This window comes from Marasmius oreades, chromosome 2, assembly GCF_018924745.1.
Source record: "Marasmius oreades isolate 03SP1 chromosome 2, whole genome shotgun sequence".
Lineage (NCBI taxonomy): Eukaryota > Fungi > Basidiomycota > Agaricomycetes > Agaricales > Marasmiaceae > Marasmius > Marasmius oreades.
Window position 1 is genome coordinate 3,265,455 of NC_057324.1, and position 22,481 is coordinate 3,287,935.

The following is a 22,481-nucleotide window of genomic DNA, read 5'->3' on the forward strand; positions in this document are numbered from 1 at the left end:
TCAATCACCTCCATAGCATCAAGAACATCCTTAAGGAGAAATCTCCACCTCTCGAGGATTTCCCACCTTCGAACACACGAGGAATATCCCTGAGCTCCTCGATTTTCGTATGGGTGGTAAGCGAAAGTGGGCCGACAAGATAACCATTGATACTCGGCGTCTGAGGACCTGCCCCGTGGTAAAGGACAACCGTCGTATATCGTCGAGGCGGAGGGGCGCATTCTGGAGAAGCCAGGTGAGTGAAAGCTTCCGCTTGGATGGGTAAGGCGTTTCGAGGAGAAATACGAAGTTGCCTGATAGGGTAACCTAGGTCTGGTGAAGTTTCAATTCATTTCGTTTCCAGCCATGGGTTTCGCTGTTCTCTGCGACGGTAAGACTCGGAGATCACTTTACTATGTCGGCGAAGGTGGAAGGGCGTAGCCACGTAAGCCTTCAAGTTGGTGGTCATTTTCATTTGAAGGGTCACGTGGTGCAGCTAAATCCGAGATAAGATCCAGCCCATGAGCACATGTCACCCGGCGACAAATGGGCCTAACTCTTTCTCGCTGTTCTTCGTTTTTCGCTCCCTCCACAACCCTACAACGCTAAGATTTTAAGGTAATCGACTTAAAATCTTACAGGATATTTACCTGTTCTTTGGCGTTCAGGTCTGGTCTGGATACACGATTCACAGTTAATCCTCCTTCTACGCCGTCTATCAGCAGGCGTTAGCTAAGACTTGTAGCGTATCGACGATCGTTCCTTACTCCAACCCTCTGAACGATCTGAACCCTTGCTACTCTTACCGGTAACATTTAAGCAGGTTAATAACGAGTGAGTCTCGAGGGCTCTGTATCTTGAATGTTACCTCCTCACCGTCCCTTTCTTACTCGGTGACGTTAATTTCAGGACGAGACTTCCCCCCACCGTACCTCGAATATTGCTATTCATTCACCTTTTACAAGTACATTGATAAGCACCTACATACCCCAATCGGGAGCACAACTAGTCCGAAGATCGACAAAGGCCCAGTTCTGAGTTATGTATGATTTGTTATAGGGCCGAGCGTCAGCGCAAAGAAAAAATAAACCATAACTTTCACGATCTCGTTCCACGAATATCCGCAGCAAAGCAAGGAAACCGACTCATGGATCCACCTTGACCCTCATCCTAAGATACATTTCTTTCATCTCCCTCATCTCCTCCGAGCTCTTCGGCTCTTCCTTCCTTCCTTCCACATCATACATCTCAATATCACGATATCCGAACGGTTCTGGCGCTTCCGGTATACAAGTATAATCCTGCTTCACTCCATAATCGTCATAAGTGAAAGGATCTCCGGCGACCTTGGGTGTGCTTAACAATATAGCGTTGGCTGAATCCATGCTGACGTCGTGGTCGAAGTAGTTGAAGGGAACCAGGAAGAAACTAAATTAGGCGGGTTGAATGATCGGCACCCTGCGAGAGCAGAGTTATCGCCTACCTAGACGTTGCCGTGTTCATCTTCGTGTTTGGAGAGTCCTCTGCCTGTGGCTGTCAACCAGTGTCAGTGTCAGCGTCGCCCGTACGAAGATTGAAAAAAAAAGAAATACAAATAAATGGACGGGAAAGATGAACAAACACCAAAACTAACCAAATGATGCGTCCCAACGTTCACCCAAACCACTAAATCCTCCTGCGTTATATTCTCTCCGTCGAAAAATTTATGAAAATTCACCACAGGTGAACCAGGTAAATTCATATTCCACATAGAACTCGAAGAAGGCTCCGTTTCCTTTCGTTTGGAAACAGCTAAATTGTACTTGGCCCAATTTGCGTTCTCAAGTGTAAGTTTGTTGGAGCCGACGACGGTTGCATGGACAGGGTTATATCCGGGATGGATGATATACCCCTTTGGATAACCCCACCGATTTTTGACATCTTGATTGACGATAGCGTAGTGGCCCTGGAAGTTGGGAGGATACTTGAGGAGCGCGTCGTTTTCGTTCTCGATGTACTGCTTGTTAATTTTTTGTTGAACCCTCGTGCTCCCCCAGTCGTCATCGTCTAACCACGGGTGTTCGACGGTTTCTTCTCGTGTAGTAGTTGCGAGTAAAGAATTGTTCGTTCCACCGATGTCAAAATCAACTCTTGATAAGGTTATGGTATGATTCAGGGAATGGTAGTGGTGGATGGTGATACCAATCATTAGTACAACGACAATGGAAGGAATAAAGGAAGAACGGTATTTACTTGAAATTGATCACATGGTCGTGAATATTGCCCACTAAGAATAGAATGGATAAGAAAGTTGAAACAGCAAACAGAGGCGGAGAGAGCGAGCAATCGATAATCAGAACTCACTGTTTGTCTCTCGGATTCGGCCACCGTACGGAGCTTCATTAGGCTCCCAGTAACCACCCATAAGGTATCCGGAAGCCGATACCCGTACTTCGATCGTGCCGTCCAGATGGAAGATGTAATCAAACTGGGTCGTGTAGATTCGTATCAGCACATGAGCAGTTCGATCAGTGAATAAGGAAAATAAATACCGCTGGATAGAAGACAGACGTCAGCAGAGTTGAAGTGGCGGATTAGATGAAGAAAACACTCACTGTAATCATAACTTTATAACGAATCGAGGGGGGGGGGGGGGGTCAATAGCTTATTCGTGACATAAATTGCACGGATGTAGAGTGAACTCACTTCCCAACCGGCGTAATACTTCTCACGACCAGCACATACCCCTTCACCGCTCCAAATTCGCCATCCACATAAGATGTATGCCTCGTCAGTGGTCTTTCGGTATCATGCTCAAACACACATATAGCTCTTTCAACCGTGGTACTCCCCAACGGCGTCCGAGTGGTAGCTGGTAGGTAGACGGCATTGTGTGGACAGTCATAACCCGGAAGCATATTTGAGACGAATTGTCCCATTCCCCAGTATCGGTCTTGCCATGACATGCTGGACTGAATGGGGTCGGCTCCAGCTAGAAATAAGAATAAGATAAGCACATGTTTCAAGGAGAAGAGGAGGCTAGGACCTACCGTAGTGAGCTAAAGCTTCTTGTGGTGCAAGCTAGAAATACCCAACGAGTAAGCATCAATGAATGAAATAGCCTGAGAAATCACAGCAACCGACCTGATAGACCACTCTTTCCCCTTGAAACCTCACGTCCCAAAGACTCAAGCCCATATCTCTATCGAAACCTAGATACATCCCCCACCCCATCCAGCTGACATATCCGAGCTCTCTGTTGACACGGAACCTTAATCCTGCAAAGGCCACGGATCGCGGCCCAGGTAGGTGGTCTAAATCACGGCGTTCTCCGCGGCGGTTCCGGGAACTCCAGGTAGTATCTGTCCTGTCTGTGGTATAGTTGGATAATGCGGAAGAAGGTGGAGAAGGTGGTGGATATCGTTTGATCGAGCCGTTACGATAAGCCTCGAGGAAGGCGGAGACGCTTTTGAAGTATTGGTTGTTGTAGACGACCTTCAGAAGAATCAAGATTGTGAAGACAAAAGAGGAAGGAGTCTGGAACGTTACCTTTGTAAACTTCCACAACGAAGTATCCGTCCCACCCATATCGAGGTAAATATACAACCCTGTAGCTTGAATCCACGACCCAGGTACGTTCTTCTTGAACGTAGTCCAAAGCCGTCTGAACGACCCGTCAAAACTCCACGGGCCAGATCCAGAAACGACCAATCCGTCGGAAGGTTTACCACGAATGGTCGAGTTCAATAAGTCCTGCATCATTTAAACCAAGTCAAATGTTGAACAATGCACCCCAAGTGTGATACTCACTTCGATCGCTTCTCGCAACTCACCGTATATCAACTTCCACGCGTCTGAAAACTCGATCCCGTTTACCATACCTCTCGCATTATAGGGGATCCTAGAAAGGTGATAGATCTCATTCAGCTCCCGAATCGTTGTTGCAGAGCCATTGCCGATTGGTAAAGGGCCGACAAGGTAATCCTTAACCTGCGGTATAGGATCTCCCGGACTCGGAAGGCCAGAACCGTGATGGATCGTGACCCTAGCATATCTTGCCGGTGGTTTGACCTCCTTGGAATCTGTAAGTGAATCGAAATACGCTAGCGCCGAAGCCTTGGGTGGATAGAATGTTTCGATTATGAAGATAGTATTATCAGAAGGCCTGGATTCCTTCCCCCGGGTGAGATTCAAGCTACGAGCGGGGTGTTCTAACCACCGTTGAATCTCGGATGTCTCCTTGATCGTAAGCGAAGCCCAAAGGTTTACAGGCGACGGAGGTCGGGCGGGTGGCGGGTGCGAAGGAGAAGCGGTATCTGAGCAGGTTTCTAGCTTTGATTTGAGGGAACCGGAAGGTGAGTTTAGCGTTTCAATGGGCCGTAAGCCGGGATCGTTCTTGAGGACTGAACGATGGACCAGATTGACGACTCGAAGTACTGAGTAGATGAAGATGAAAGACACTACAGCAGCGACTACCCGTCTTATGATCAGTTGTCGTCGTGCTGTTCTGTCTCTGTAATCCTTAGGTTCCTTTTCGTTGTCGTCATGTAACGATTGATAGCCACTAGAATGCGAACGAATTGACGAGGGCATGGTTGAGAGAAATAGAGGCCCGGTGCTCGATCGTGAGTCACATCCTTCCCGTTGAGGGCCACCAACATCTGACACTGGTCATCCAGTTCGCCAAGCTGGATTTGGGGTTCAAATCATTTGGCGGTATCCTGGCTTTCTCATGCCAACATACAAGAATATCTCAACAGTGCTGATAATCTCAAAACTTGATCTATGCGGAGATTGAAAAACGGTACAAAGGGCCCGGTCACGGAAAATTGTTTGGCGGCCACGTGATCACTTCACCTCGCTATTCTTCTCGTTTTTCCCCCCTCCACATCCCTACAACGCTGAGGTTTGAGGTAATTGACTTGTGATCTTATGAGTTCATCTACCTACTCTTTGGCCTCCCGGCAATTCTACACTTCTCGTATCTCCCCTTCATCTTTCCCTCTTCCTCTTGTCCATCGTGAGCACACATCTCATCCTACCGGAATGTTGAAATTTGAAAGCTGAAAATTCAGTACCCTCCTCCGCGTCTCCCACGGGACAACAGTAGCCCAAGGCAAAGAAACGGAAAAATACCATTCAGTAGCTTGAACTGTCGTCAGGCTCACAACTTCGAAAGCTTCGGAAGTCCCTCATTTCCGAATGAAGAAGTCCGCAATCAGACCCAATATCACTAGGTCCTCCTTTGCTCACTTCCACCAGCAACAACCAACAATCTTAGCGACGTAGAGCTCGAACGTCTGAACTGTCTCTCACACAGCTTCGAAAGTCCCTCTCGTTGAAGGAGTACCCGAAACAGACCCAACACCGACCAACACCGTACTTGTGATAAGCTGGATCGACTGATTGGTCTGCTCCAACTCCAAGCCAATTTCTCGCCTGTATACGACTATGAATTGCCTTCTTTGTCTCACACTTCTTGACTGCTTTGTTTTCTGACATCGATGTCAGCTGAATAGCGAACGGGGTCGACTCCCTGATTCTACCCGACAACTTGTGCTGCCGAACTGTGGACGAACGCATGTAAAGCATTTTCTGTTCAGTACCTACAACAACACAGTACTTTCGTTTAGTCCGTTTAAGACTGTGAATATCATTAATCCCGATTCAGAGTGACTTCTCGAATGTCATCGACACTTTCTTCTTCAGAACCGCTACTATGTTTCCTCCCAATCAAAGGGCAGTCTTAATGTTAGTGGAACCCGTACTCGTCACTCGCGCAAGCTCGAATCGAAGATGGACACCGTTTCCGGTGCAACTAGTTATACTGCCCTTGTGTCGGATGTCTGCGAGGTCCATATGTAGCGTTCCCCTCGTTGCTCGACCTCGATGAATCTGCTCACTTAGCATATAGAGATACATATTCGCTGGCCCCCTAATCTTACGCATATCTCGCAAAACACAGTTAGCTTCTTCAACGCCGAAGCAAAGGCTCTGGGCCTAGCGTTTGATAGGTGCATCCCCCAGGCCTCTCCGAGCTCGTTGCTTGTGCGAATCACCTCAAGTGTGTAGCTTCGCAAAATCCTCGAATTCTACTCAGGACGTCTCATACATGGCGCTTTGACCACCGGTCCCAAATGGCTTTTTCTTGGTGTCGACCTTGACACTGAGGCTGAGGTGCAACTTACTGTGAATCGGAGGAGATTGAATGAGATCAGGTTCTCTGCCATGTCACTGTTCCAGCTACTTTCAATCAGTATGATCCTTTTAAGTTATGTTACACGATGCGACGGTGATGTGATGGAATACCGTATGCAGTCTCTCGTCCTAACTCCGAGTAGCCCGAAAGGAACCGCTAACGGCTCCTTAGATTGACTCTTACCCCGTAATGACTCATTCTAACTCCAATAGACTCACTAGAGTATAAAGGTATATAAACTACACTATATTGTAACAAGATACTTACTGGATGACTTTCCGTGGCCCTTTCTAAACCAGATCCTATTCTAAACAGCTTAGCCGAGCTTAGCCGATGACCCAAATGGTGATGAGTCCGTTCCGGCTAGCGGAGTTCGAAAAAGGACCCCGTTCTAGATTTTAGTCTGGAGGGGGGTACCCCCCCCCCCCTTCCAGTCTAAATTCTGTGTTTTCTAGATTAGCCGACATTATCCGAGTTTTGCCGAGGCAATTCGGGGATACGAGTCACGTTAGCTGGCCCTCCGCCGCCGGCGTCGTCTTCATGGTCTCGCTCGACATCCAGCCACGGCATGCAGCCGTTAGTCGTAAGGCTCAAAAATCGTTATGGATGTTCTATTATATATTTTCTACAATTTGTGGAATTCCCTCTGATTCCATTTTCCTCTAGCCTTCTTAATTTCAATTTTGGACTGCAAAAAAACAATTTCTGGCTTGTACAAGGTCAGTAAAAACCCGTATATCTCTTACTTTTTGCTGGAATTGACAAGGAATTGAACACTCTTTAGGTGAGGCATGGGAGGTTCATTCGTTTTCTACAAAACGTGTATCATGGCTCAGCAGCAACAGCTGGAGTAGGGCGGTGTCGTCATCCACCATGTCAAGAAGTAACTTAGTGTAGCGACTAGGATCTATGTTTCTCTAAATACAGATGGTCGGCGGGAACACAACAAAAAGCTAAATGTTTTTCAAACTCCACCATCAAGGGATTTAGAAAATCCTAAACATGTTTTTGGCGACGGAAAGTCATCCACTTTTCAATCTATTCGTATCACCTACCTTCGTGTGAAGTAAGGTTATTCTTAGTTGCTCGACTGCGGTTACGCTCGACAACTTCGAAGATACATTGATTATTAAGTAAGGTTAACTATGATTATTCTAAATCCCAGACGAAGGACGCTGGTCTTTCACACTGGTGGACACACTGGGAAATCAAACGTTTGATCTTACTCTTTAATCTGACTATCGGATTGATAACGATTAAATCCTTTTCACACGCCTTGACACTCGCACTTTTACACTATCATCGACATCTCTAGCTTCGCTCTTACACCATTCTACCGATGTCGACACTTCGAGATACCGAAGACGATTACGCTACCGATACTAGCATTGACGACAATGCTACAACGTACGATCACTTACCTGTTCTAACAGCCTTCTCAGGAACCATTTACAATCCGATTCCAGATACTGTCACTAATCACCTTCAATTGTTACCAAGCGTACGCCCATTTTACAAGCAAGGAACCAATGATACGCTCAAGAGAAGGAGATTGGAAGCTTTCAAGTACGCTTCTGCTCGAATGGAGGGAAACCCAGATTTTACTAAGTTGAAGAAAGCCACTCGTAGAATCTTTTCAATCTTTCCTCAACAAATCAGTATCCTCGCCTCGTCTCTCACTAATATCCTTCGGGCCAAGTCCCAAATCACGACGACTCTAGGCGATGATGGGAAGAGACTACCAAAGCCCCGAGAGGTCGCTATCAACGTATCTTCAATCCATTCCGACTCTTACCAGAAACTTATGTTTTCCTTACACAAAGCATCCGAGACCGCCAAGAGTTCGTTCAACGTTGTTGGAAAGCGACTCCCAAGCATGCCATCCTGGACAGATATGGGTGGTACCGTAGGAGTAGAGTTCGTTTCAGACAACGACTTCGAGATCATCGCGATCGTATTCCGAGCGCAAGTGGAGTCCTATTTGACCGAACTTGCAGATATTCACAACTTTTCTACAGGATTACTTCATAACCATGACAAGTTGGAACGGGATTTTCAGGAAGAAGAAGAACGAATCCGTCAAAGAAGAGAAGGGAATTCTAAACTCAAGAAGGAGGAGGACACTCGAGAACGGCAAGTACGGCTCGACCAATTTGACAAATTCGACGACTCTATCAGCAGGAATATTCGTACTCGCAAGGACCGACAGTCACGCCGGCCAACAAGTAACTCACCCTCCACTTTCAACCTCTCAATGAATTCTCACCTTCGGTACAACAGTCGACTTAACCATCTACTCGGTGACGAGTCTGAAGCTGAGGAGGGAGATGAGAACGCAGAGAAGTACGGAGTTTCAGCTGAGGGAGATCCAGATGACGATCCTGACTCAAGCGATGAATCAAGTGATGATGGTGGTAGAGATCGTAGACGAAACAAGAACAGAAATATTCCTGATCATCATCGTGTGCCTAAGTCATGTAGGGTCAACACGAAGGCTGCTCCCGCTACGAAATTTCAGTTTGATTTAAAACTAAAGTTTGACACGGTCCCAACGTGGGATGGGGATACCGATAACATCATACGATGGATCAACAAGGTAAACGACCTTGCCAAATACGGCAAGGATGTGAGGACTCAACTGGGCAGTGTCGTTCCTCGACGGCTTACAGGATCGGCAGAAACTTGGTATTACTCTCTTCCTTACAAGCGACGACAACAGTTGGAAACTGACTGGAAGCTCCTCAGGAAGGCTATTGGGGAATATTACATGAACCGGAGATGGCTTGAAAACATTCGGAAGAAGGCGCGACGTGCTCGCTATAGGGAGTCTGGTCATACAAAGGAAACTCCAAGTGAGTACTTTATTCGCAAATCCGAGCTTCTTCATACAGCCTTTGACTACGCTCCAGAGGAAATTATTCTAGAGGTTATGGAAGGTACACCCGCTAACTGGTCGACAATACTCACCACCCAGAACTATGTCACAGCTGAGGACTTACAGAATGCGATCAAATACCACGAAGAAATTTTAATGGACCTTGACCGGGACCAGCGCAGTCGCCAGTGGTCAAATTATTGAGAAGATCGGGAACGAGTTAGTGCTCCAGTGTCACGGACTTACCTCGTTGGTTCTAGATCTGATTTACCGCCACCACAGTTCCCTCGGGATGATGGAAATGTGTCGAAGAAGGCCACACCCAAGTCGAAGGGTGCTCGACCATGCCGCCATTGCGGTAGCGACCTACACTGGGACAATGAGTGCAAATACTCAAAGAAATCAGCCCGTGTGCGCCTTTGCGAAACTACGACCGACAACCTCGCTGCGCAGGATGATTATGATTCGATTTTTGACCAGCTCACTGACGAACTCGAAGAGCAGGATTTTGAGTCGGCCCTCCAGTCTAACAACACCACTAGCTACAAACTAGAAGGTACGTCCCTGGAGGGCGTTCAGGGATCGTTAGCTAACGACTCCATTACCAGCTCGGGCACTACGAGTATCGCAGAAACTCACAGCTTTAAAGTGAATTCCGCTAACACTCCTAAGCCACCTCTTAACCGTCGGTCTCGTCGACGCCTCGCTAGGGAGTCGACCTCTCGTTCATACCATGTACACCCACAGGCCGAGGATGGATCCGTCATCCAGCTCAAGCGACGGATGGATCGACCCCCCGGATGCTCCTTTCTCGGTGCCAAAGCTACTGAAGCTACTGCCACCGTAAACAATCTCTATGACGAAGTGCCGATTATTATCGATTCCGGATCAGACATTACACTGATCTCACAGGATGCTCTGCAGTCTCTAAGTTCGAAGCCGAAACTTAGGAGCGGGCAGAAAATTAAATTGATTCAAGTTACTGGCACGTCGCAAATATCGGGATTTGTGAATTTAGACTTATACTTCCATACGCCTGAAGGCCCCGTGAAACTAGCGGTTGAAGCCTATGTTGTTAGCGGGATGACGGCTCCCTTCATCCTTGGAAACGACTTCCAGGATCAGTATGGCCTCTCTATAATCCGAAGTGAAGGTAAGAGTTTTCTGGATTTCGGGGAATGTGGGAGGAAAGTAGAGGTCGCCAACTCCGTGACGCCTAGCTTCACCGATAGTTGTGGACATGCGTTCAAAGTACGAGTCAATCAGGAACGACTTAGGGATTTTCCTCGACGGGCGCTGCACCGCAAATCACAGAAGCTCAAACGTGAGAAGAGACGAAAGCTCGACTCCGGAGAGGTTTTCGCCACTATGCGTACTATCATTCCGCCGGAGACTTGCAGCTACGTTAGCGTGCAAGCACCATTTACACCGGCGCAAGACGAACTCTACGTCGAGCGTTGTATCAGGTTTGCTTCCAACCCTGATGATGCTTATGGCAGTGCTGATACTATCATCAACAGTTCATGCTCCAGAATTCCGGTCTCAAATTTTACGAAGATGCCGATCGTTATACCGGTAGGCCAAGCGCTTGGGAAATGTCATCGCCTTAGTACTTGGCTCGATAAAGGACACTGATTGTCACCTGAGGCCTTGGCGACGGCGAACGCTCATGCTTCTCTCATTCGGGGACTTGTGGAAGTGGGAATGAAGTCTTTGACAGTTAAGTCAGACGCTAGCATCAGTTCCAAAGCTCATCACAACTTGATCAGCGCAGACGATCCAACTGCTAGCGAGCCTCTTGAGGGAGGGCCCAAAACCTCAGAAGTACATATTGAAGACATCGATTCAACGCAACTATTATCCGAAATTCATATATCACCTGACCTCACTCCGGAGCAGCGTCTAGCTATTGAACAGGTAGTCCTATCTAACAGTGAAGCTTTCGGGATCAATGGTCGCTTGGGAAACTACCCGGGAAGAATAGAAATCCCTATGAAACCCAATGCTAAGCCTGTTTCGCTTCCTCCTTTCCCAGCTTCACCCGCTAACCGTGAAGTTATGGATAAACAGATCGACTCTTGGCTAAAACTCAGGGTCGTCGAGCCCTCTAAAAGCCCATGGGGAGCGCCGGTTTTCATCGTCTACCGTAACGGGAAGCCTCGTATGGTTATTGATCTCCAAAAGATGAACGACCAAGCCATTGGGGATGAGTTTCCTCTGCCTCGGCAGGAGGATATCATTCAGGCGTTGTCAGGTTCGCAATGGTTAACTACATTGGACGCTTTAGCTGGATTCACTCAGCTGACAATGACGGATGATGCAGCTGAGAAGCTCGCCTTCCGCTGTCATCGTGGATTGTTTCAATTCCGCCGCATGCCATTTGGATATAAAAACGGCCCTAGTATCTTTCAGCGGATCATGCAAGGTGTGTTAGCACCATTTCTATGGATATTTGCGTTGGTTTACATCGACGATATAGTGATTTTTTCTCATACCTTTGAGGATCACATCCGACATCTTGACCAAGTCTTCCAAGCCATTGCCTCAGTAAAAATGACCCTCTCACCGAACAAATGCCATTTTGCGTATCAGTCATTGCTTCTTCTAGGCCAGAAAGTATCCCGTCTAGGAATGTCAACACACAAGGAGAAGGTAGACGCCATTGTTCAACTCGCTGAGCCACGGAATGTTCAGGAGCTCCAGACATTCCTTGGCATGATGGTCTATTTTTCATCATACATTCCTTTTTATGCATGGATGGCTCAACCCCTTTTTGGTCTCCTCAGGAAGGGAATTCCTTGGGCTTGGGAAGATAAGCACCAGGAGGCATTTGACCTCTGTAAACAGGTGTTGATCCATGCACCAGTGCGAGGTTATGCACATCACGGACAGCCGTATCGTCTCTACACTGATGCGTGTGACTACGGCCTGGCTGGTATTCTGCAGCAAGTACAACCTATCCAGCTCGGCGACTTGAAAGGCACCAAGATTTATGACCGTGCTCTCAAAGCATATAAGGAAGGTGAGCCGGTTCCGAAATTTGTTCCACACATATCAAAGGAAATTGATGATGTCCCAGAGTCGGGACCTTGGAAGGAAAACTTTGAGGATACTATTGTCCACATCGAACGCGTTATCTGCTACTGGTCCAGAGTTCTGAAGTCACCAGAACGGAATTACTCTGCAACAGAAAGGGAAGCCCTAGCCCTAAGGGAAGCGCTCATAAAGTTTCAACCTTTCATTGAAGGTGAGAAAATCCTCGCAATAACGGACCATGCTGCACTAACTTGGAGTACAACATTTCAGAATGTTAATTGCTGGTTACTTACTTGGGGAACGACCTTCTCCGCTTATCCGGGATTGAAGATTATTCACCGGGCAGGAAAGACGCATTCTAATGTCGATCCTATCTCACGGCTTCGCCGACGGGTTCCACCACAGGATAGTCCAGATATTAGTCATATTACCCCGATACCTCATTCACCAGATATGGAGGATCCCGCTAAGTTGTTGTATGAAGAGCTAGGGGGTCGATTTGAAGAGAAATTACTAACGGTCGCCTCGAAGCACTGTCAGTCGGAGACAGGGGAGGACTTAGTCGATTCAGACTTTCTCCCCCTTTCATTTCCCTCACCAGTATTGTCAGATTCGACTAACACACAACTACCAAACACCTATGTAACAGCAAAGAATTACAATGTTTTGGTAGGATTCGAGGCCGACGAACTCAATCGATGGAAAGCCGGATACTCAGATGATAAGTTTTTCTCCGGCATTATCGCAGAACATCAAGAATTGAATGAGCATGGTAGATCTCGCTTCCCGCAATATTTTTATTCTGACAAGGGACTACTTTACTTCGAGGACTGGCACGGCAATAATAGGCTCTGTGTTCCCGATTCATTACGTGTAGAAGTCATGAGCGAGGTCCATGACTCATTGACGGAATCTGCTCACGGTGGGTATCACAAGTGTTACAATCGACTGGCTGCAGCTTACTATTGGCCTCGCATGTCAAGGGACTTGAAAGCTTTTGTAGCAACCTGCGATATCTGTCAGAAGTCAAAACCACGACGTCACGCGCTGGTCGGCTTACTCCAGCCTATCCCTATTCCACAGCGGCCTTTTGAAGTGCTTTCTATGGACTTCATCCCTGAACTACCGACTACAGCGGAGGGGTTTGACAACGTTCTGGTCATAGTCGACAAACTGACCAAATTCACTATAGTCATACCCTGTACCACCAAGATTACCGAAACCGAGACTGCTCAACTTTTCTTCCGGCATGTTATATCGAAATATGGCATCCCGCGCCAAGTTATTACTGACCGCGACACGAGGTGGCAGAATGATTTCTGGGGGGAAATCTGCCGACTCATGGGTATGAAGAGGGCATTAACAACTGCCTATCACCCGCAGGCTGATGGCCAAACAGAGAATTTGAATCAGACGTTGGAGATTGCCCTCCGAGCATATGTTGGGCCTACACGGACCAATTGGGTGGATCATCTGGATGGCTTTACCCTATCATACAATACGACACCGCATGTTTCCTCCGGTTTTGCACCGTCTTATCTTCTTTATGGATATGTGCCCACTACTAGCTCAACTCTTATGGTCCCTACACCTTTTATTCCACGACCATCGACTGGGAGGGGAGGAGTCGAAGACACTATGGATACTTCACAAATGATACATGAGGAAGCTCAGAACATGGTGGAACATTTTGAATCAGATCGGACTCGTGCAAAAGAGTCTCTTTTCCTCGCACAAGAATATCAAAGGCGTTCGTATAACAACGGTCGTCTAACTACAGAATTTAATGAAGGGGATTTAGTGGTGCTAAACCCACATTCACTTCAGTTACTCAAGGAAGAGAAAGGGCGAGGCAGAAAATTATTAATGAAGTATGATGGTCCCTTTGAAATCCTTCAGAAGCTATCGCCTGTTACCTATCAATTACGAATGCCGGCCTCTTACGGAATTCATCCCATTCTGAACATTTCGCATTTAGAGAGGTACAATCAATCACCCGATCACTTCGGAACACGACCTACAAGAAGAATGAATCGAAAAGATTTTGAGGACTTACCTGAAGTTGAAATCGAGAGGATTGTGGCTGAAAGACGGAGAAAGGTTAAGAACCGACACATCCAAGAATTCAAGATACGGTGGAAAGGATTTGACCCCTCGGAAGATGAATGGAAGAGTAGAAAACAATTACAGAACGCACCCGAGATTCTCCAGGAATGGTTACAACGACGCGGGCTTCAAAAATATGAATGATTACTGTTCCAACAGCACACAGCAGGTCCTTATCAACAACATCATTAAATTAATCGATTGTTTCACCCTACAACTCAAGGCTTTATCAATCAAATCAACAAATTAATCACCCACAAAGTGAGGCCTTATCTTTAAAATCATTAAAGAAAATCGGTTGCCGAATCATACAGCGTGCTACCCACATGCCTTCATCCAATCCTAGGACACACCTTCACTTTCAATTTATTCTTATCGTGTAATCCTGGAACAGTCCGACATCTCTACCAATCGCAGAGAAGTCTTTGTGCATTAAGTCTATATCTGCAGTAGTGATGTGCGGGCTCGGGCTTGGCCTGAAGCCTGGGCTTGGGCTCGGCTTAGGAGGGCTTGGGCCTAACAAAATCCAAGCCTGAGCCCTGAGCCCAAGCTCCGGGCTCTAAGCCCTCGGCTTGGGCCTGAGCCCGGGCTTACTAAGGAAATTTTGTATCAAGGCCGAAGCTTCATTATTTAGGTTATTTAGTACAACTACACATCTAGAATACTTTTAGAGAAGTGGTGGTACTTACTATTGGCAAGTGCGGCAGCAGCAACACATGTGGGAGGTTTTCCCTGGCAGGAAGTATTGATAATAAGGTTATGAGGAGTTGGATATTGTGTATTTGACTCGAAAAAATTGAGCTTTTTAGTCTGTACAAAGAATTATACAGTCTTTAGTGACTTGTCAGCTGCATAAAAGAAGTAAAAGAGCGGTTACTAAAAGCCCGGGCTCAGGCCCAAGGCTTGGGCTTTCCAAACCTCAAGCCCGAGCCTTGGGCCCTGCAAAGCCCTGGCTAGGGCTCGGCTCGGCTTGTGAAGCCTAGGGCTCGGCTCAGGCCGGCCTAGGGCCTGAGCCCGAGCCCGCACATCACTAATCTGCAGTCCAGATATTCTTGGACTATCCAGTAGCAGACAACACCCAAGTCGACTATTGTTCTCATTCCGCTTTTACAAAGATGCAAGCTCCTATCAATTCTGCTCTTATTCACTGTGACCTCACCAATGCCGTAGAAGTCATCTTGGATGCGTTCCCTGATGCATCTATGCGCGCTGCTCTCCAATCCCACCTCGGCGGTTACATCATTCCGAAGACTATTCCCGCTAACGCCGTTGTTCCGTTCATCCACCCATTTCACAACCAAATTCATTATAAGCCTGCCAATTGGTTCCTGGAACTGATCCAATCGAAGCTTCGCATCCTCTCACTTCTTATCGTCTGTGCTCCCATCAATGGCGCTCGACTTGGCTCTGTTCCCGACTTTATTCCCAAGGACCTACTTGAGTCTGAGTGGTATGGAGCTATTAATCCGGCACTCTTGTCTTATCCCATTCTTTCACTCGCTGATCCGACTACTCCAAATCCCTTCTCATGGCTCGCATCATCCACCCATACTGGAGTGGAACAACTCTTCTTCAACTTAAATGCACTCGCGCTGGATGTTGCTCGATGGATTAACCGTAAGGTTAAACTAAGTTGTTCGAAGGGTCTTCGAGCCGAGACCAATTGGGGAGGTTGGTTCTTGATGAATCACGTCGAATTCCTCAATCGGGTCGCTCCGGGTATGGCGACAATTACGGCACCAATCGTTATGGAAATCGATAAACCATGCAAGGAGTCGGAGTCCATGCGATCTCTCGTTTTTCACCCTCAAGAGTCTTCCGTGGTTAAAGATGGGACTCTAATTCCTTATGATCCACTAGCTCCGGGATTCGACATCGACTATTACGCGCCGTCGGCCGTCCTCCGCAAATCGGATGAAGATATTTTAGATTTCGTTGAATTTATCGCTCACGGTATCAACGATCTTTACATTCTCTAAGTGAGGACATCGAGACTGGGGGGGCTATGTGATGGAATACCGTATGCAGTCTCTCGTCCTAACTCCGAGTAGCCCGAAAGGAACCGCTAACGGCTCCTTAGATTGACTCTTACCCCGTAATGACTCATTCTAACTCCAATAGACTCACTAGAGATTGGCTTCGGATGGTTTACGACAAGATGAGATATCTCATCTCATTGGAAGATCAACTTTCAGACGACTTCAAGTCACTTTCAGGGGTCCTGATTGGGGACCCTGCTTCTCCTATTCTTTGGAACCTGTATCTGGCTACATTGGACTTCCCACTTGACCCTGACGACGCAGACCTCGAAGGAACTCATATCTCTCATCTTGAGCATGCAGATGACATGGTCATCATGTCCCGTACAGTACAGGGCTTGCACAGGCATCTCAAACAGTTGGAAGGTTGGTGCTACGATAACTTCCTGGCTCTCGATCCGAAGAAATCGAAGGTTATGATCTTTGGAAATTTACCTCAAGAACCACCACGCTTCTTGATACGAGGCATGCAATTACAGATTGTGCCCACCTACAAATACGTGGGGGTTAACTTCTCTTCAACGAGTAGGGATATGTTCTCCGATCTGTATCACGCAAAGGCCAAATCTGCCATCGCGTCTGCACAAGGGGTGCTCGGAACTGACAGGCTAGTGGGCCGACATCGTCTTCCCCCCACAGTATGTCGTAACCTATACACGGCACTGGTTGACTGCCATCTTATTAGTGGTTGTGAGGTGGCTCTCGATGTCGGTGTTGATGGCCCACGAAAGCTGGACGACATTCAGGTGAACTTTCTTCGCCGTATGCTTCATCTAGGGAGCCACTCCATCCGATCCATCCTATTCACAGAAACGGCGATATTTCCTATTCGACAACGACGGCTTATCCTTGCATTGAGATTTCTACTCTATCTCATTACACGCCCGCCACCTGCCACCGGAGGAGTTCACCTTACTACGTTGGCGTTGCATGCTAGTAACCGCCTTCGTATGGCAGGCTTGACATCGTGCATGGCGGACCTCGATTTCCTCATCTCGAGATCGTCGGATCGCTCGGGTCTATCTCTTCGATTGCCATTGATGGAGGACTTGTCTGATATGGGCATTAAAGATTTGATCAGGAAATTGAGCTCTATGACCTGTCGGAACTTACAGAACGACGTCGACACCTTCTCTCGACTCTCTCTCATCCAAAATCGCCGAGAGCCCGTGGATCCCGTCATCAGTGACGATCCTCCAACGCATCATACCCTCCACCTTCGCCATTACTTGACGAACGTCCCTAACTACAAACATCGCATCTCTCTTACGCGATTGTTGCTGGGTGGCTGGGTACCGTGTGTGTTTAGGGCCTCCCCATCTCGTACGCCGAACATGCACGATGATCGTCTTCTCTACCTTTGTCGGTCGTGTGGTGCACACTACGAGACTCCTGAGCATGTGATGTTGGTGTGCCCTGCAGATGAAGAGCTATCAGAGTTACGTGAACAATTCATGGCGTCTTTGCCGCCCCGACAACATAGCAACGCACATTTGACAGACGACGAAGCATTCGAATTTTTGAAAGGATGTATTTATTCGTGGCACCTGGTTGCGCGGACGGCGAAATTCGTATATCAAGTAGTGACCCTATGGCAGCGCAAACTTATGGAAGGTTTTCGGTGGTTTGAGGAGGATGTCGGCGACAGTGGGGAGGATAGTGCAGAGGAGGACATGGCGGATGTCAACAGCGACGATTGTGACTTCAGATCACATGACGATGATCGTGAATAATGTTCTCCAATTTAGTATCAGTACTACGGTACACTAGCTGTTTGTCTAACTTGCGTTAATGTGTAGAGTAGTACGACGCTGCTGTACTCCCTATAGTCTACCGCCTCCAAAGAGGGGTGAGCTCGCTCTGGGGTTGTATAGCAGTGCCGGTGGTTCCCGTGTGGGACCATACCGTGTAATCTATCTATCTATCTATCTAGAGTATAAAGGTATATAAACTACACTATATTGTAACAAGATACTTACTTTTCAATCTATTCGTATCACCTACCTTCGTGTGAAGTAAGGTTATTCTTAGTTGCTCGACTGCGGTTACGCTCGACAACTTCGAAGATACATTGATTATTAAGTAAGGTTAACTACGATTATTCTAAATCCCAGACGAAGGACGCTGGTCTTTCACAGGTGAAGTTACTCATCGAAGCGTTCTATTAGGCGGCCAAAGGCTTTTCGAGTTCACTGTTGGTGAATGGTTTGCAAGCACACTCTGTCCAGCCAGTAAACCAGGTGACTCAGGAGTGCTAGTGATCTTTCACCCATGCCGCTCCGGATTACCGCACTCACCATTCTAAGCAGAGACGTTTGAGAGACTTTTTGACATTCTAGTAAGTATAGCCTAAAGTATATGTAGATCATGAAACGTCGACGCTCGTACAGTATTACAGCGTAATCCGTTTTAACCTCCAGTACCCTTTACCCACAGAGTTTAGAGCTTCAAGCATTCAAGCATGCGTTGACCCCGCTGCATGTACCTCCTGCTTTTCAACAGATGTATGTCCATCATGATCATCAACTGCAATCTCGTGAACGACACGTTTCTTTTGTTCTTCTTTCCTGTCGTCTTCGTATACTTTTAGAGGAAGGAGATGAGTGAAGTTGTAGGTGAGAAGACGCGAAAAGGGTAACATACAGAAAGTCAACTCTTCCAGCGTCTGGTTGGAAGTTTCGGGGAATAAGAAGTACACAAATACGACTTCGAAGGCGAGGAATACAACGTAACTGCATGCCAAAAGAGCGATTTCAACATCGGACTTGCAAAAAGCCCACAAAAACGAATTCAGTACGCACCTCAAATAAAACTTCCACCCAGCATTTTGAATTCCAATAGGGTTCACGAATTGGTTAAAGAACCCAGCCATGCGACCAAACCATTGGAAGACCGTTATTCCTTTAGCACGGACATTGTATGGGAAGAGCTCGACGAGGAAGGCTGATTAAAAGACGAGGTGTCGAGTCAGTTTGTGCAAGATACAAAGAACATTTACGCACTATACGTCAATGCATTGTACGCTATATTGTAACACGGGCTGTAAATGAAAATGAACGCCAAAACAGTCTTGGACGAAGCTTGATCGTTCGTGATGTTGTATCTCGCGGAAGCGATCGTCCATCCCGTAAAGACGAGAAGAAGTGATATCGTACAACAGAGATATATCACTCTTCTTGGGAACCTTGAGGACACGAATGCGAAGAACGTAGCATTAACGAATCCCCAAAGGGTAGTTGCGAGGTTGACAAGACTCTGAGTGTGTTTGTCGGTTATTCCAACATTGTCTAGGATTCGTGCGAGGAAGTATCTAGCAAGAGATATTTCAGAACTTGATGGAAAGTAGCTGAGAGGCTCGATGTAACTCACGAAGTCAACCCATTTCCAGACCACTGAGTAAACAGCCCAAGCGCACTTCCTACAATCAACCTCCTCCTCATCCCACTCTCCGTTATCAATTGACCCCAACTACTCCTCTCCTGCATCTCCTTCTCCAACTTTAGTGTCTGTTCGATCTGAACATACTCTGCCTTAACAAATTCACTGTCCCTATCGCCCTCTGCATGATACTTGACTAGGATGTTATAAGCTTCCTCTTCTCTACCTTGTGAAATTAGGAAACGAGGGGATTCGGGAAGGAAGAATATGAAAGTTATTTGCATTAATGAAGGTAAAACTTGGAGGAGAGAGGGGATTCGCCAGCCCCAGTCGGAGGGCATGGCGAAGGTCCCGAGGGTGATGCCGGCTGCAACGATAGAGCCTACGAAGTAGCATGAGTTGAAAAGTGAGCCAAGGATGGCGCGTTCTTTTGGGTGGGAGAGCTCTGTGCGCGTGATATCGAATCAATTGGTTTTGAACGACAAAAGGGAATAACTCGCCTCCGATCAATGATGAAGCGGCAACGATAGCGAACGGGATTCCAAAGCCAAGAACAAGGCGGCCGCAGACGAACATAGCGACTATTTTTGTTCTGTGATTTAGATTATCCGAATTGCGGAAAGAACGGAAGGCTCACAGTTAACGGCAGCAGCTTGAATAGCAGCACCAATTACCATCAGCATACTTCCTACGATAATCGCCCACCGACGTCCCCAGTGATCAGAAACCCATGGGACGAATGGGAGGACAACAATTGCTCCGAGTGAGTAGATGGCCGACATGAGACCAAGCAGAGTGGATCGGGGCGAGTGGAAGACTATCAGAAATTGTTGTCAACATAATTCGCTTTGGTAGAGGAGGTAAACGTACAGGAATCAAAAGACTTGACGGTTTGAAGGCCGTTCATCATGGATGAGTCGAAACCACTAGTCATCTCGACGCCAATGCAGGTAGGAATCAAGATGAGATACAGCATCCTGAGATTAGGTTTCCTATACCAAGGAGTAAGATCCTGGGCTGCAAGACGAGTCACAATAACGTCTGCAGATTCCGGTATAGTCTCTTTGGTGTCAGACATGGTGGTTATGGCAGGTCGAGGGAAAGAGGACCGTGGCAGGAAAACACGACGAAACCTGAATATATGAAGCGGGAAATTGGAAGGCGCTTCCGTGGATTTTCCGTTGAAACACAATTCCACACATCTTTTTCCCCGAAGATTCTCCAATGAGTAGATGTGGGCGTCTGGCGAAGTCGAAGAGAGTCAAGAGATGTTGTGGGGCAATTGTGGGGTAAACATCTACATTGTTAGCCGCAAGACATACCGCTTCCTTTGAATTAGATCAGGAACAGAATATCAGGGTACATACGTAGAAGACACATGGTATTGCACGAACGGTCGGAGAGGAGGAATGGGCGGGTAGATATTTTGTATTATCATATCTGAGAATACTTGCAGATGGTAATTGTCCAACTTCCTACCTGCGTTTTCTCGGTGGAGAACGTGAGCGTGAGTGTGACCTAGGACTGCGTCTCGACCCTCCGGCCCTTCCGCCACGCCCTCCCCATCCTCCATCTCCCCTCGAAGGCGGTGAGCCTCTTCTTGGTGGTGGAGCCCGTCTATCTGATCTATCCGAATCCCTTTCTCGTTCTCCCCTTCCCCTGCCTCCTCTCACCGGCGCTCCACTCGGATCTCCTCTCCAGTGACCACCTCCACCCCTCCCAAATCCTGGCGCTCCAGGACCTGGTCCAGGATTTTCCCTTCCAGACTTCCACCCATTCGCAACTCCTTTCGCCCCGACCTCTGATGGCAACGCCATATTTCTTGGCAAAATCACAGCAACTAACATATAATCCCCAGGTACAAACCTCCACTCTTCCAATGATCTTTCTTCCCGCTCCCGTTCTGTCTGATCTCGATTTTCGTTATCCATGTCTTCAAGGAAACGTGGAGCCGTAGTCGTTAAGGTACCTGGTTCGCCTAGTATATCTCTCGAATATACCTGCCCTAGGTCTTTTGATGAGAACCGTCCTTTATTTCCTGGATCTGCGTATACAGTTCGAAACGAGAATCGGGCAAGGGGATGACGGTACTCTGGAACATGAGGTGCAGTGTTTCTGAGGGTGGTTAGGACTTCGCGCAGCGTCGCGTCTTTCCTGCAATAGAGTTGAATATATACGGATGAGACACAGAAACAACACGATATGCACCAGGTGAACAACTGTTGTTCGTCTGTTGTTGGCAGACTACCATCCTCGAACAGTGTAAGACGATGAAAGCTGCCGATTTTTACGAAGGTTCGAATCAGGAATGGTGCTGTCTAAAGGGGTTAGAAAGCTCTATAAGTAGCACAATACCCCTGACATGAAGAAGAGAATCGAACCTTTTCCCTTGCTACAGAGGAGCGTCCCGTAGGGCTGGTAGGAACCTGGTCGACATCCATCTTCGAGTTCGAAGTGAACGTGTGAGAGCCTGTGTGACCGTGTGACCTCTCAGTCTACGTGATAATTAGTCTTGACACAAGACTCCACATTCACGTATATACGTGATAATTGATTGTCAGCAAAACGGTATCGGAATCACTCCAAAGTCGCATTCTAAATCCAAACTCGATTCCAATCGCGCTCTAGCTTGAGTGCTCGCAGCACTGACAGGAAATTATGTCAGGGTCATCGCTCGACAGGCTTTGAATAGGACGAGCTCAAGTACATGGTTCAAGCGCATGGACTAGTCACAACTCCTCCTGGTTATCGATCGTGCTGAGGCAGTATTGATATTAAAAGGGCAGGTCGTGAATCTGAACCTAAGCCACCGACTAATTGCGCCTTATAAACAGTCCGCCAAGTTCAGATGCCGGCGACGGTCACCGACTCGGAAAGGGGTACTCAATAA

The 22,481-nt window shown here is 47.4% G+C and overlaps 6 protein-coding genes across 6 annotated transcripts; 1 reads left to right on the top strand and 5 right to left on the bottom strand.

Moving 5' to 3' along the window:
* Positions 1-1,124: 1,124 nt before the first annotated feature.
* E1B28_004833 (uncharacterized protein) lies at positions 1,125-2,582 on the bottom strand (the record flags this gene model as incomplete). Its single annotated transcript, XM_043149357.1, has 6 exons — positions 1,125-1,407; positions 1,463-1,512; positions 1,613-2,108; positions 2,212-2,245; positions 2,323-2,512; positions 2,574-2,582. The coding sequence occupies 6 exons, from the start codon at positions 2,580-2,582 to the stop codon at positions 1,125-1,127; spliced, it is 1,062 nt and encodes a 353-aa protein (XP_043013961.1).
* On the bottom strand, positions 2,574-4,690 carry E1B28_004834 (uncharacterized protein). Its single transcript, XM_043149358.1, has 5 exons — positions 3,769-4,690; positions 3,508-3,711; positions 3,103-3,453; positions 3,009-3,039; positions 2,574-2,950 (listed from the first exon to the last, which is right to left on the bottom strand). The coding sequence occupies exons 1-5, from the start codon at positions 4,549-4,551 to the stop codon at positions 2,661-2,663; spliced, it is 1,659 nt and encodes a 552-aa protein (XP_043013962.1). The 5' UTR covers positions 4,552-4,690; the 3' UTR covers positions 2,574-2,660.
* Positions 4,691-15,504: 10,814 nt separating this feature from the next.
* E1B28_004835 (uncharacterized protein) lies at positions 15,505-18,201 on the top strand. The gene is made up of 2 exons (XM_043160734.1): positions 15,505-16,194; positions 16,255-18,201. Exon 2 carries the CDS (start codon positions 16,273-16,275, stop codon positions 17,944-17,946), a length of 1,674 nt encoding a protein of 557 aa, XP_043013963.1. The 5' UTR covers positions 15,505-16,194; positions 16,255-16,272; the 3' UTR covers positions 17,947-18,201.
* E1B28_004836 (uncharacterized protein) lies at positions 17,215-18,201 on the bottom strand. The gene is made up of 3 exons (XM_043160735.1): positions 17,705-18,201; positions 17,327-17,643; positions 17,215-17,266 (listed from the first exon to the last, which is right to left on the bottom strand). The coding sequence occupies exons 1-3, from the start codon at positions 17,723-17,725 to the stop codon at positions 17,233-17,235; spliced, it is 372 nt and encodes a 123-aa protein (XP_043013964.1). The 5' UTR covers positions 17,726-18,201; the 3' UTR covers positions 17,215-17,232.
* A 467-nt stretch (positions 18,202-18,668) lies between these two features.
* E1B28_004837 (uncharacterized protein) lies at positions 18,669-20,669 on the bottom strand (the record flags this gene model as incomplete). Its single annotated transcript, XM_043149359.1, has 8 exons — positions 18,669-18,796; positions 18,857-18,945; positions 19,015-19,156; positions 19,216-19,523; positions 19,583-20,036; positions 20,092-20,172; positions 20,229-20,408; positions 20,462-20,669. 8 exons carry the CDS (start codon positions 20,667-20,669, stop codon positions 18,669-18,671), a joined length of 1,590 nt encoding a protein of 529 aa, XP_043013965.1.
* Positions 20,670-21,066: 397 nt separating this feature from the next.
* On the bottom strand, positions 21,067-22,032 carry E1B28_004838 (uncharacterized protein; the record flags this gene model as incomplete). Its single annotated transcript, XM_043149360.1, has 3 exons — positions 21,067-21,745; positions 21,800-21,909; positions 21,973-22,032. 3 exons carry the CDS (start codon positions 22,030-22,032, stop codon positions 21,067-21,069), a joined length of 849 nt encoding a protein of 282 aa, XP_043013966.1.
* Positions 22,033-22,481: the final 449 nt, after the last annotated feature.